The 15,041-nt window shown below is 49.7% G+C and overlaps 2 protein-coding genes across 2 annotated transcripts in view; both read right to left on the minus strand.

Moving 5' to 3' along the window:
* LOC141988522 (uncharacterized) overlaps positions 1-15,041 on the minus strand; it is a 329,702-nt gene that overhangs the window by 52,464 nt on the left and 262,197 nt on the right. The window lies entirely within an intron of this gene.
* The window catches only part of LOC141988526 (integrin alpha-D-like), a 36,423-nt gene that overhangs the window by 19,285 nt on the left and 2,097 nt on the right, over positions 1-15,041 (minus strand). The window contains exons 2-8 of the mRNA XM_074954319.1: positions 3,811-3,925; positions 3,563-3,666; positions 3,285-3,349; positions 2,871-2,985; positions 2,308-2,438; positions 1,904-2,049; positions 1,291-1,444 (exon numbers count right to left, since the gene is read on the minus strand). Coding sequence (XP_074810420.1) covers positions 1,291-1,444; positions 1,904-2,049; positions 2,308-2,438; positions 2,871-2,985; positions 3,285-3,349; positions 3,563-3,666; positions 3,811-3,925 — 830 coding nt within the window. The remainder of the gene's footprint in view (positions 1-1,290; positions 1,445-1,903; positions 2,050-2,307; positions 2,439-2,870; positions 2,986-3,284; positions 3,350-3,562; positions 3,667-3,810; positions 3,926-15,041) is intronic.

Below are 15,041 nucleotides of genomic sequence, written 5' to 3' on the forward strand. Positions count from 1 at the left end.
GCGTAGTGAGGGGTGAGTGCGGGCAATGTCTCCGCGGGACACCTCAGGGCAAGGGGTGAAGGGCCGGGACCACTGCGCTAGTCTGGGTGGGTTGTGTGCAGTCAGTTCAGAGGTGGAGTCAGGCATCTCCCGGTCGCTGGGCCCGACGTAAGCAGCAGACAAAGGTCGAACAAGATCCAATGGCTGGAAACGGAATTTACACCCATTCAGATTGGAAAGAAGGTCTCAGGTTTAACCGTGAGGGGAATTAACCCTTGGAGCAGCTCACCACGGGCCATGGTGGATTCTCCATCCCTGGCAATTTTCATCTCAAGACTGGCTGGTTTTCTAAGAGATCTGCTCTGGTTTCAGCAGGGATTATTTGGGCCAGTTCTCTGGCCTCTGCTCCATGGGAGCTCAGACGAGATGACTGCAAAAGTCACTTCTGGCCTGGGAATCTAGGATTCTAAACCCGAGTTTATTGATGTAAGGCTTACGTAGACTTAACTCTGTAAGCGGCCTCGCTAAATTGTAGCTCCCACCCCTGTAACTCGTCCACCACACCGACTTCATAACTCCACTTCCGCAAGAGCCGGTGCACTGAGCTCAATGTAGTCAGGTTGGTGCAGTGTCTGCATAGACACCACATTGCTTATATCGCCTGGGGGCGCTGGCTGTCAGTGCCCCACCATGCCCCACACTGACAGTTAAGTCGGTACAAGCGCTCCTGGTGAGGACGCGCACCACCAACAGAAGGAGGATAGTGTGGACATGAAAAAATGATTGAATTACTGAGGTGGCTGTGTGACAAGGTAACTTAAGTCGACTTAAGTTTGTTGCGTAGACTTGCCCTTTATCTTGCTGCTGATGCTCATTTCAATCTTTTTGGCTCAGCAGTTTCATGGAGATAAATGTCAAGTGACTGACACCAGTTTGGGGAGGATCAGAGCCGTTGTTTGAGCCCCAGGTGTGTGCAGAAAAAACTATTAGAACCGGGTGATTTTGCTGTTTAACCGGGGGGCTGTATGTCAGGAGCCCCTAGTTCAAGTGACCCCAAATCCTAACCTGTGTCCCCATGAGGAATTCCAAATTTCATGGCAATCTGAGTCAGCACGTGGACTGTAGGGCAGGCAGAAAACCCAACCTGTAACTAGACAGCTCTGCTCAACCTGAACAAGAGAGGAGCTCCAGCTCTCCTATAATGTCACACGTTGACCCAGTTACAACCCTGGGTCAGTTCTTTTCCCTTATCTAATGGGAACCTGGACAGGGCTCAGATCCCTACTAGTTCTCCACACGGCCTCAGCTCACCCCGATGGCATAGCGGATGATTCCAGCTCTCTCAGCCTCGGGGATGGTGTCTGAATAAGAAAGCTGGTCTCCGTATTTCTCCCCATCTGTGATCACAATGAGAACCTTGGTGGCCTCATCCCGAGCGCCTCTCCCAGAGGTGAACAGCTCCCGCCTGGAAAAGGGGGGGTGGGGAACGCCTGGGAGGGTTATTGATACGTAATAACACCTAGCGCTTGTCCACTGCTTTGGCATTGCAGATCTCAAAGTCCTTTACAAAGGAGGCCACTGTCATTGCCTCCATTTAACCAATGAAGAAACTGAGGCACACGGCGGGGCTGTGACTTGCTTAAAGTCACACAGGAACAGAAGCTCAGAGCTGGCAATAGATCCCTGGAGCCCTTGCTCGCAGCATCTCCCTCCCCGCTCTAACCTACTAATGCCCACCCACCTCCCGGAGTGGGGACAGAGCCCAGGAGTCCTGATGCCCAGCCCCCCTGCTCTAACCACTAGTCCCCAGTCCCTTCCCACAGCTGGGGATAGAACCCAGTGGTCCTGAGTCCTTTCCCTTAGCTCACATGTCCTTACAGCCCATTCCCTATGGAGTCAGCACGGGAAGGAAGGCAATACCTACACCACTTTCCGCATGGCTGTGGCCGTGTGTGTCGTTCCCTTAAGCTGCTCAATCCTCCAGACAAGGTGATCGGGGTCATGACTTCTCCTGTACTGCATGAAGTCGAAGTGCAATTGAAATTTATCGGAGTACTGCATGAGGGCAAACTGCAAGGGGAGGCAGGGAAGAAGAGAGAAAAACAACCCCAGGGGTGGAGGGTAAGAAAAGCAGGCATCAGACTCAGTTAAGGGCTGAGGCAGTCGGGACGTAGTGGTTCTGTTGGAATTTTTTCCTGGTTTTGGATGCAAAATCCTTTACTGCTCCCTCTGCAGCACAGCGCCCCCTAGCGCCGCACTGGGGCATTGGGGTCAGCACTGACTGCGAGAGGCAGGGTACGTAGTCAGGGTTCAGCTTCTGCCCATTACCTGCGTGTTGGTGCTGTGGAAACGCTTCATGATCTCAATGAGAAACGTCTTCATTTTTCCAAAGTCCACAGGTGCGATGCTGCCCGAGCCGTCGACGAGGAGCGCTATGTCAGTGGCTCGTCTGGGGCACTCTGAGAGGGACAGGAAAGAAATACGTCCTGACTCAACTCCACAAAGATGGAGAAAACCCAGTAGAAAGAGCTAGACCAGACCAGTGGGTCCATCTAACTTGGTATCCTGCCCCCGCCCTGCAACCCCGGATCAGACCAATGGGCCCCTCTATCGCAATATCATCCTGTCCCTGCCATGGAGGGGTCCTGAGCATAGAGCATGACATGCACTGGGATGAAAAAAAATACACCCCTCCCCCTCCAGAGCTGGGACAGAACCCAGGAGTCCTGACTCCCAGCTCCTACTGACTTCCTGAATCAAACTAATGGGCCCACCTAGCCTGGTATCCCAACCCATATCAGACCCATCTCCCCTCCAACTTCCCATGTCCCTTGTACTCACCCGTGACCCCAGAGCATAGGTCTCCCCCACACCCCTCTGTCACCCCTCACCTGGCAGATTGTCCGGGATGCGCTGGACCTGCTGGAGGCTCTGGGTCAGGAGGAAGCAGTAGCCGTTGACGTACATGTTCTCCCCGCAGGCCCGGTGCACCGTGGGGCCGCACACCTGGGGCACGAGAAGGCAATGGGTCAGTAGGTGCCCCTCTGAACAGAGCACTGAGGGTGGGGGAGCCAGGGGTCTGGTGGGGGAGCCAGGGGTCTGCTCCCTCCCCATAGATATGCAGGGAAAGGCCCTGCTAGGGCAGGGGAGCCCCCTGGGGCAGACAGGACCCACACGACGGCATCACCTGGTTCCAACGCTCCCTGCTAGTTCACGCAGGGTTTTGGGGAGGAATCCTGGAATCATGAGGGAGTAAATGTCGGACCCCAGTCCCAGCACCCATTTCCCCTGGGTGTGGTACCTACCAGGAACTGGGAGTCTCGGGAAGCCAGAGACAAACCGAGGGACATGTTCATGGCATCGGGGGGTCCTGACAGTGGAGAGAAGCGCACCAGGGTGAGCAAATAAACTCCATTCCTGTCCCAGAGCAGAGGATAGAACCAAGGATTCCTGACTCCCAGCACCCCCTGCTCTAACCACTAGATCCCACCCCACTCCCTCCCAGAGCTGGGGACAGAACACAGGAGTCCTGACTCCCACTCCAATCCTCTTGCTGCACCCCACAGCACAGGGCGCCCCCTACTCTCGATGGGGATCTCCTGGCAGCGTCTGGAACCCAGGTCGCACTTGTAGACTTTGCCAGTTTCATTCACGCCTCCTATCTGCTGCGGGGCCCCGACGATCAGCCTGCTGGGAGAGAGCAGAGGAGGGTTAGGGAGATGCCCCATAACACCCAGGGGAGTGGGTCCCACGAGGGGCAGCCCAGCCAGACAAGCCCCTTAGCATTGGGCATGAGTCATGTGGGGCCCTGAGCCCATGTTAGGCCCTTACCCCCCAGTGCTGGCACTCCCGAACTGCACCACGCTCTGCCCAAACCCCGCTGCTGTCTCCTGGAAGGTGAAGGGTCCTTCCACATCCACACTGAATTCACGGCTTGGTGCCAGCACTGCAGGGGTTAAACAGTCACCAGTTAGAGCTTCCCCTCTGGAGAATGGGCCAGTGTTTGGGGCTGAGGGGCTGGCTCCTTCTGGCTACGGGACTGAATTCCACACACACACACCCCGCTCTAACTCAACAAATCCCACTCCTCTCCCAAGCCAGGGATAGAACCCAGGTGTCCTGACTCCCAGCTCCTCACCACCTGCTCCCTAGTCCTCAAGGGCCATATTATGCAAATCATTCCCTGCATTTATTTGCATAGTGCCAGTCACTCCCACTTAAAAATAAATATCATGAGTGGAGCTAGTGCTGGTGAACGGAGCCCTAGATTTGTCTCCATCAGCTTCCCTGACGCTGATGCATAGCGGGTGCACTTCCTGTCGGGGCACCAGGGTCAGATCAGAGACTTCATAGACTGATAGATTCCAAGGCCGGAAGGGACCATTGTGATCGTCTAGTCTGACCTCCCGGATAACACAGGCCAGAGAACTTCCCTGCATTAATTCCTGATTGAACTACGGCAGGTCTTTCAGAAAAACGTCCAATCATAATTTTAAATGTCCAGTGATGGAGAATCCACCACAACTCATGGCAAACTGTTCCAAGGGTGAATTACGCTTCCTGTTAAAAATGTCGGCTTTATTTGCAGTCACAGGCCACATCTGCACTACCACTTATGGTGGCAAAACTTATGTTACTCAGGGGTATGAAACAACCACACCTCTGAGCGACATAAGTTTCGCTGGAGTTGATCGGGAATGTCCTGCCCACCCGAGGGTAAGAGTCTTAATTACCCTATGTAAAGTCTCATCATTAGCTGTACCCTTAGCAAGTTCATTCCAAAACCTTTCTGAGACTGAGCACCAGACCCCACTCCCCTCTTAAAGCTGGGGATAGAACCCAGGCGTCCTGACAACCAGCCCCACCAGTTCATTCAAGTTTCCTTTGTGTCTAGCCCTGGATGGCCATTTTATGCAAATTGCCCATGCGTTCATTTGCATAGCAGCAGAAACTTCCATGTGAAGAAGAAATCTAAGGAGTGTGTTTAGCACTGGTGAATGAAGCCCTTGATTTATCTCTTGCTGACCCGGATTCACGGGGGGAGGGGGACTTTCTGTAGGGTCGCAGGGGCAGATCAACCTTCACAGAATTACAGAATAGAACGCCAGAAGGAACCGCTGTGTTCATCTACCCTGACTTCCTGTGTAACACGAGCCAGAGAGCTTCTCTAAATTAATCCCTGTTTGAACTAGACTGGAACATTTAGAAAAAGATCTAATCTTGATGTAAAATTGCCAGTGACGGGGAATCCATCACGACCCCTGGTAAATTGTTCCAGTGGTTAATTCCTCTCAGTGTTAGAAATGTTACATCTCATTTCCAGCCTGAAGTTGTCTAGCTTCAGCTTCCAGCCATGGATCATGTTAGACCCTCCTCTGCTAGATTGAAGAGCCCATCATCAAATATTTGTTCCCCACGCAGGTACTTATAGACTCAGATCATCCCCCCTTGGCCTTTGCTTTGTTAATCTAAATAGCGATAGACTCAAGGAGCTCAATCCATCAGGCAGGTTTCCTAATGCTTTGATCATTCTCATGGCTGTTCTCTGAGCCCTCCCCAATTTATCAACATCCTTCTTCAACTGTGGGCACCAGAACTGGCAGAACAGGATTCCAGCAGCACTCTCATCGCGAGCAAATACAGAGGTAAAATAACCTCTCTGCTTCTACTCGAGTTTCCCCTTCTTCTGCCTCCAAGGATTGGCTGCAGCATCGCAGTGGGAGCTCCTTCGCCCAGGCAGTTCTCGGTCTCTCGACCGAGTCTGTCAGCTAATGCAGGGTGGCCTGGTAAGCTTGTGCCATGGGAGCCCGAGCTGAGACCCACCAAACTCATGTCACACAAGATACACCGAACAGCCCATCAGTGGCAACAGTGAATCCCTAACACACAGCGTGGCCATCCCTCTGCAAGAATCCCCTGGGAGCTGCCCCCTCCAGGCCTGGGAGGTAGTAAAGACCCCCCAGAGCTGCAGGAGGAGCAGATATGGGGCAAAGCGGGGTGCAGAATTGTGGAGCTGGGTGGGTGGGGCCTCGGGACAAAGGAGCTGAGGGTGGGGGAGGAGCTGAGGTGGCCTCCCCCATTCTTCCCTTCATCTCTTTTCAGACCCCATCTCCCAGTCTGTCCCCCCTGCCCAGCCCATCCCCCTCACTCTCAGCCACCCCAAAGTCAGCCCCCCTCCATTCCCTGATGGGTCCAGCCCTCACAGACAAGAGAGATGTGACATTGAAGCAGAAGGAAGCGGCTGTGGTTTTACAGCAGGACTGCGCAATTGCGAACACTGCATCCACTTCGCACCCGCCGGACCCTCGCCCCACATCCTACCGAGCAAACACGCCCCACAGAGAAGGGGAGTCGCACCTGTGACCCACTCCCATCCCAGAGAGTCTGGGGGAACAGAACACAGAGGGAACTGCACCCAGGAATGCTGGTTATCAGCGCCCCCCATCCCTCCTCTAAGCCACTAGAGCCCCATTCCTCGCCCAAATTTGGGGAGAGAACCTAGGACTCCTGATGCACAGGTCCCCTGCTGTAACCCACCAGACCCCACTCCCCCAACCTGCCCATAAATACACAACCAGACAGATAAACACCTCTACTCTGAGACAGACACACACACACACACACACACACACACACACACACACACACAACTACACTGAGATAGATTCACTGCAGTTGTGTGTCTAATTGTGTAAGACACACACAGCTAAACAAACAGACAGACACACAGATAACACTGAGACAGACACAGGACGATAATGAGACACACAAATCACACACACACAAAACAACACTAAGTCACCCAAATACACACACACACACAATATGACACTGAGACAACCTGACACGGACAGTCACAATCCAACGCTCCACTGACAGACACCCAAAAACCACACAGACACCCCTGCACTGACACAACCACACACACTTTTCTTACACCCAGTGGCGACCACTGGACAAACGCTGCCCTCCCAGCCGTTCCCGCAGGAGCGAACCCCTCTGGGCTGGTGCCTCCCCTTTGGCTGTGTGAGCCGCTCGGCGTGAGAAGGGCAGAGGGCTCCCACCTGATCTGCACGGGTGGGGAGCTGGTACCCCAGCCCCGTGGCTGCTGCACCCTGTGGCAGCTCACAGGAGCAAAGCAGGGCTCTGCTAGGCCAGGGCCATGATGGAGGAAACTCAGGGAGTGGGATGGGTTTACACTGGTGTCGGATTCACTTCTAAGTTGCGTTGCTGGATGACGGCTAACCAGCCCCTGTACTCACCCGGGAGGTGGCTGCATCTCAGGGCCCGTCAAGTGATCACTGTATAAACAGTCCCTGCGCCCCATCCCAGATGTCCTTGATTCCCATTCACTCTGCGGTCCAGAGGAACAGAGAACCATAGGGTTAGCATGGACTACAATGGCCATCTAGTCTAACCCCCCTGCCAAGATGCAAGATTTGTTGTGTCTAAACCATCTAGGACAGATGGCTGTCCAGCCTCCTTTTGAAAAAATCCAGGGAAGTAGCTTCCATGACCTCCCTAGGCAGGTCTGTTCCATTGTCCCACTGTTCTTATAGTTAGGAAGTTTTTCCTGAGATTTAATCTAAACCTACCGTGCTGTAGTTTGAACCCATTGCCTCTTGTCCTGCCCTCTGTGACAAGAGAGAACAACTTTTCTCCACCTTTTTCATGGCAGCCTTTCAAGTATTTGAAGACCACTATCATGTCTCCCCTTAATCTCCTCTTTTCCAAGCTTAAACATACCCAGTTCCTTCAGCCTTTGCTCATATGGCCTGCATTCCACCCCTTATATCATCTTTCTTGCTCGTCTCTGGATCCTTTCCAGTTTCTCTGCATCCATTCTATACAGCTTTGACCAATATTGGAGGCCTATTCTCCCACTGAGGCCTAATCAGTGCCGAGCAGAGTGGTACTATCACCTGCCATGACTTGCATGCTATGCCAATGATAATGCAACCTAAAATAGCATTTGCTTTTTTTGCAACAGCATCGCTTTGCTGACTCATGTTGTGGTTGTGATCCACCGCAATTTGCAGATCCTTCTCGCAGTGCTGCTGCCAAGCCGGTTTCCCCCCATCCTGTATTTGTGCATTTGGCTTTTCTTCCCTGTGTCTAGCATCTTACATTTGTCTTTGTTGAATTTCGTTTGGTTGTCTATAGCCCAGTTCTCCAATTTGTCGAGATCCCTCTGAATTTTAGCTCGATCCTTCAAAGTATTGGCAAACCCCCTACCACACCTCCATGCTTTGGTCATCTGCAGACTTGATCAGTAAGCTTTCTATTCCTACATCCAGGTCATTAATAAAGATGTTAAACAACACCGGGTCCAGAACAGATCCTTGTGGAACCCCACTTGAAACCTCCCTCCAATCTGACATCATTCCATTAATAGCTACTCTTTGTTTGTGATTGTTTAACCAATTTTGTATCCTTTTAATGGTAGTTCCGCCGAGCCGGCATTTCTCCAGCTTACTTATGAGAATGCCATGTGGTACTGTGTCAAAGCCTTGCTGAAATCCAGGTCTATTATGTCCACCACATTCCCCCTATCCACCAAACCAGCTACCCTGTCAAAGAAGGAAATCAAGCTGGTTTGGCATAGTTTGTTCTTGGTAACTCCATGCTGGCTGCTAGTGATCACCCCTTCATCCTCCAGGTATTCGCAAATTGAATGTTTTATACATTGCTTTAATAGCTTCCCAGGTATCAAAGTCAGGCTGACTGGTCTACGGTTTCCCAGCTCCTCCCTTTTCCCCTCTTTAAGGATAGGCACCACATTAGCCCTTCTCAAGTCTTCTGGGACCTCTCCTGTCATCCATGAATTTGTAAATATTATTGCTGGTGGCGCTGAGGTTTCTTCAGCTAATTCCTTCAGCAGAATTGCCAACTCATGACTTTGTCCTGAGGTTCATGATCATTAATGTTTTCCATATAGCCCCAGCTCCTGGAGTCAAGTGGATATGTGATGATTTCAGCCCTCATTCTTAAAGAAAAAGTATGTTTCTAGCCCTTGTGGCTGCGGAGAAAGCTTCAAAATGTGACCTCAGTGCAGCCTAAAGGCTCAAAATGCAGAAGGCAAATAAAAAGAACTCCAAATTTACTGTTTTTACATGACCTCATGATTTTAAAAACAATCTCATGATTTTTGGTGAGCCTGCCTCATGACTTTTGAACAGTTGGGGTTGGCAATATCACTTCAGTACCCTCCAGTGAATAGCATCCGGCTCAGCTGATTTGAACTCGTTCACATTGGTCAGAAGAGCTCTGATGTGTTCTTTATCTATCCCGATCAGAATCCCTTCCCCTTTATTGTCTGTGATAACTTCGCTAGTCATCTGGTCACGTTATTTTTTGTGAGAAGACTGAAGCAAAGTAGGCATTGAGCAACTCTGCCTTCCTATTATCTTCCGTTACCAGCTCACCTTCTCCACTGAGCAGCGGGCCCACACCGTCTTTGATCTTTCTTTTTTGTCTGACATGTTTTGTCTGAACACGCAGAAATGGAAAGAAAACCATGGAGGGGAGTTGGTACTTTCAGAAAAATGGGCAACTAGCGAGGCAAGCTGGCTTCTAATTTCTCTGGAACCGGCCTGTGGCGGCTGATTGCACGACAGAAGGGGAAGTGGCAAAACCACACCGAGAGCCAGGAGCCTGTTCCCCACGCAAAAATAGACAGCAGGACCCTCGTTCATCTCCTCGAGCCTTCAAACCTGCACAACACGCTTTCCAGGCTGAGCATTTACACAAGGATCCCTTGCCCAGCACTGAGATGTAGCTGCCTCCGGGTGGGGCACAGAGTGTGACGTTCTTTACAGGACACTCACAACGGTGAGCCACTGTGGCACCCTTCTGTCTTAGAAGGAGTGAGCTTTACTGGAGATGAGAGTGGTTGGCAGCTCCCTGCCACCCATCTGTCCACCTCTCCAGCCAACTCCTCAAAGCTCTGCCAGTCTTTACCTTGCCTTGCCGGTAACGGTAACCCAGTTCCCGAGTTCCCCAGAGACGTTTCCCTGCAGTGTCCGGTCCCTCTCCCTGGACACTCACAGAAAAGTTTCTTTTCTGCCTCCAAAGAGACAGTGTCCACACACCAGCCTGTTAGCTTAGCTGAGGACTCTCTTCATACGTCAGTACAACAGCACGGAGATGGTTTATAGTAAAACTAAGTTAATTAACAAAGAACAGAGATTTAAGTGATACTTAAAGAACCAAACACACTTTCAGGGCCTGTCAAGGTTCCTCCCCCACTCTGAACTCTAGGGTACAGATGTGGGGACCTGCACGAAAACCTCCTAAGCTTACTTTTACCAGCTTAGGTTAAAACTTCCCCAAGGTACAAATTAATTTTACCCTTTGCCCTTGGAATTTCCACCGCCACCACTAAACTTTAACTGGGTTTACTGGGAAACGAAGTTTGGACACGTCTTTCCCCCCAAAATCCTCCCAACCCTTGCACCCCACTTCCTGGGGAAGGTTTGGTAAAAATCCTCACCAATTTGCAGAGGTGACCACAGACCCAAACCCTTGGATCTTAGAACAATGAAAAAGCATTCAGTTTTCTTACAAGAAGACTTTTAATAGAAGTAAAGGAATCACCTCTGTAAAATCAGGATGGTGAATACCTTACAGGGTAATTAGATTCAAAACATAGAGAATCCCTCTAGGTAAAACCTTAAGTTACAAAAAAGACACACAGACAGGAATAGTCATTCTATTCAGCACAGTTCTTTTCTCAGCCATTTAAAGAAATCATAATCTAACACATACCTAGTTAGATTACTTACTAAATTCTAAGACTCCATTCCTGTTCTGTCTTCAGCAAAAGCATCACACAGAGAGACACACACCCTTTGTTTTTCTCCCTCCTCCCAGCTTTTGAAAGTATCTTGTCTCCTCATTGGTCATTTTGGTCAGGTGCCAGCGAGGTTACCTTTAGCTTCTTAACCCTTTACAGGTGAGAGGATTTTTCCTCTGGCCAGGAGGGATTTTAAAGGGGTTTACCCTTCCCTTTATATTTATGACAGGGGTAATCATAACTAACTTTAATAAAACTTAAAACTTAAAAATAGACCAGACCTTGTACTGGTGAATTATAGATGGTCATTACCTTCGGTCTCTATGTGTTCCTAGAGGCTCTCAGTTTGAAGCAAGTAACAGAGGTGACTTTCACTCTGTTAAGCTTGAAACTGTAGCCACCAGAGCCGAACCCAAGATGGTGTCACACCACAATATAAAATGTACTTTAAATAAAATAAAAGGCTACATCCAGAAGGGACCATTGTGATCATCTAGTCTGACCTCCTGCATAACACAAGCCAGAGAACTTCCCCTGCATTTATTCCTGATTGAACCAGAGCAGATCTTCCAGAAAAATGTCCAGTCTTGATTTAAAATGTCCAGTGATGAAAAATCCTTCACAACTCTTTGCAAATTGTTCCAATGGTGAATAACGCTTGCTGTTAAAAATGTCAGCTTTATTTTCATAGGCCATGTCTACACTACCACTTATGTCTGCAAAACTTATGAAAAAACCACACCCCTGAGCGACATAAGTTTCGCCTGCATCAGTGGTAATGTGCAGAATGCGATGGTGGCAGAAGAGCATCTCCCGTTGATATAGCTACTCCTGCTTGTTGAGATTGTTTAATTATTTTGACCGGAGAGCTCTCGCCCGTCAGCATAGAGTGGCTACACAAGTGATCTTACATTGGCACAGCTGCATCGATACAGCTGTGCTTCTGTAAGATCGCTATTGTAGACATGGCCTTAGTTTGTCTAGTGTCAACTTTCAGCCATTTGATCATGTTAGACCTTTATCTGCTAGAGTAAAGAGACCAGTATTAAATATTTGTCCTCCTCATAGCTACTCAGACTGGGATTAAATCAGCCCTTAACCTTCCTTAACTAGACTGATCTCCTTGAGTCTATCACTATGAGGCAGGTTTTCCAATCCTTTCGTTAGTCTCATGGCACTTCTCTGACCCCTCTCCAATTTATCAACATCCTTTGTGACTTCTACCTGAAAGGCACCTGAACTGGATACACTATTCCAGCAGCAGTCACCCCAAGGCCATGTACAGAAGTAAAATAACCGCTCTGCTCCTGCTCGAGGGTCCCCTGTTCATGCACACAGAGATCGCATTCGCCCTTTTGGTCACAGCGTCGCATTGGTAAGTTTGTGTTGCAGGAGTCAGAGCTGAGACCCTCCAAACTCATGTCACACACAAAACACCAAACAGCCAGTGGCTGGCTAAACTGAACCCCAAACACACAGGGTAGCTAACTCCCCTGATGCAAAGCTCCCCCGATGGGACTGGCTGGGAGAAGTGGATGAGTGGGGAAACCCCTCCTTGAATGGCTGTCTTTCCCCACATCCCCCACCTCCTGGAGAAAGGCAGACAATCAGGGCTTCTGCACTGGGCAAGCAAGGACAAGAGTAACTGTGGGAGAGAAGTAGGAAGTGTAATAATCTGTCAGGGTGGCTCTGCTCTCCTCCCCCTTCCCCCTGCCTGCTCCATCCCTGCAAACCCAGACCTGGGAAACAGAGTCCCCTGCTTGGAGCTGCCCCCTTTAGGCTTGGAGGCGGTAAAGACCCTCCAGATTTGCAGGAGGAGCAAATGTGGGGCAAGGTCAGGTACAGAATTGTGGGGCTGGTGGGTGGAGTTGGAAAATTGTGGGGCTGGCTGGACAAAAGGGGGTGCTGGGAGAGCGGGGACAGGCTCCCCCAATTTCCACTTCTTAGGCCTCGTCTCCCAGTGTGCCTCAAAACCCCAAGTCTGTCATCCTTATTCTCAACCACCACAAAGTCTGCCCTCCCCCATGCCCTGCGAGGTCCCAGCCTCACAGACAGAGCTGACGTGACTTTGAAGCAGGAGGAACCTCTGGTGACCTTATAGCAGGACTGTGCCAACCACGTCCACTTCCTGCCCACCAACCCCATCCCTGGCCCACATCCTACCAAGCACACATGCCGCACGGAGAGGGAGAGTCATACACACCCCAATGCCCTCCCAAAGAGACCCAACAAATGGCCACATCTCAGTGCCGGGTGAGCGAATCACTATACAAACAGCTCCTATGCCCCACCCCAGAAGTGGCTGCATCCCAGAGCCAAATAATTTCAGGGATTCCATGCCAGCAAAATATGGATTTCATGTGCATTGTAACATGTTTTGATGTGGTATTTTCTAATAAACAACCTCCAGTGAATGAGAATTATAATCCAGTGTCAAAACAGAGTCTTCACCTGTGTATGCAAATAGATCCACACCAACTTTAGACCACGCCCTGCACTGGTCATCGCTTATCAACATAGCCTCTTTTACTCTGTTTAGGTTGGCACTGGGGGCCTGTTTCACACATTTTAACAATTTTTCTCTATCATTGTTCATTTGTGGCCAGTACTGTATCTCTCCGGCTCTGCACTTACATTTCCCCATGTCCAAGCGTCCTTCATGTCCTCTTGTGAGTATGTCAGCTTGGAACGTCTTGATATGTAATGTCTTGGCCATCCGATGTTAATAGCCTCGAATACCCTCTGTAAACTCCCATCATTAGCTGTAGCCTCAGCAAATTCACTCCAAAACCTTTCTGAGACTGAGCACCAGACTCCACATCCCTCTCAGAGCTGGGGATAGAGCCCAGGAGTCCTGACTCCCAGATCCTTCAAGCTTCCCTTTTCTCTAGTCCTTGAGGGCCATTTTACGTGCATCATACCCTGCATTCATTTGCATAGCAGCAGAAACTCCCAAGTGAAGACGAACTATCATGAACGGATTTAGCACTGGTGAATGAAGCCCTTGATTTATCTCTTGCTGACCCAGATTCATAAGAGGAGGCGGGGAACACTTTCTGTAGGGTAGCAGGGGCAGAGCAGCCTTCATAGAATTACAGACCATAACTCCAGAAGGAACTGCTTTGAGCATCTAGTCTGACTTCCTCTGTAACACAAGCCAGAGAGCGTCTCTGAATGAATGCCTGTTTGAACCAGACTGGAACATTTAGGGAAAGATCCAGTCTTGATTTAAAATTTCCAGTTCAGGGTGTTAGACCCTCAGCAGGGGCCTTTTTACGGGATGGGGGAGCAGGCAGATACTGGACACAGTGTTGCTATATATAAATATTTTTTATGCTTTACAAAATGGATCTTATTTACTTTACATTTATACCCCAAACATACTATACCATAGTCCAGTAGTTAGACATTTTGATGGTTAGTTGGGGTTTAGTTTAGTTACAAGGTGCGGGGAGTTTACAAGTACCACACCATATATAAACTGGGCTTTGGATTATTGAAAGACTATAAATTGCAGATGTGTGAAGCTTTTATTTATAATTTACTTTGTGACATTATTAGATTTTTGTTTTTGTTGTTTTGGGCCTTTACCCTTTGTTTTAAAGGGACAATTTTGGGCAGGCTGACACAATCCAAGGCATTTATACATTTTTATAGCAGTTCCACTGGTGTTATTGCCTTATCTGCTGATTCTTCATTTTTCCGAGGACATAACAAAGTTATTTGGTACAAATAGGTTTTGACCGCTTGACCTTTAAGTTCTTGCTTTGGTTGCCAAAATGCAGGACACGCACTCCGGTTTCAAACACACAACAGCCACACTCGGCCCCATAGCATATATCCTCTTACATATTATATCCCAACAAGGGAATCCACCACAAACCTTGGTAAATTGTTGCAGTGGTTAATTACTCTCACTGTTAAAAATGTTACGCCTTATTTCCAGTCTAAAGTTGTCGAGCTTCAACTTCCAAGGCGTTGGATTGTGTTAGTCCTTTGTCTGCTAGACCAGGGGTTCTCAACCTTTTTCTCTCTGAGACCCCCCTCGACATGCTATAAAAATTGCAGGGCCCAGGGGGACAGAGGGGCCTTGGGCATAGGTGTAGTTTGACTTCTATTTGGGGGGGACAGGGGACAGTGGGGTTCAAGCCCCACATAGCAGTTTCCAGGAAGGGAGTGCTACCTCCACCTTCTGACTCACCTCAGCAGGCCACCCAGTCTGTCTGGGTTGGGGGGGCAACCAAAAATTATAACTCAAAGCCGGGGG

This window comes from Natator depressus, chromosome 6 (genome assembly GCF_965152275.1).
Source record: "Natator depressus isolate rNatDep1 chromosome 6, rNatDep2.hap1, whole genome shotgun sequence".
Classification (NCBI taxonomy): Eukaryota; Metazoa; Chordata; order Testudines; family Cheloniidae; genus Natator; species Natator depressus.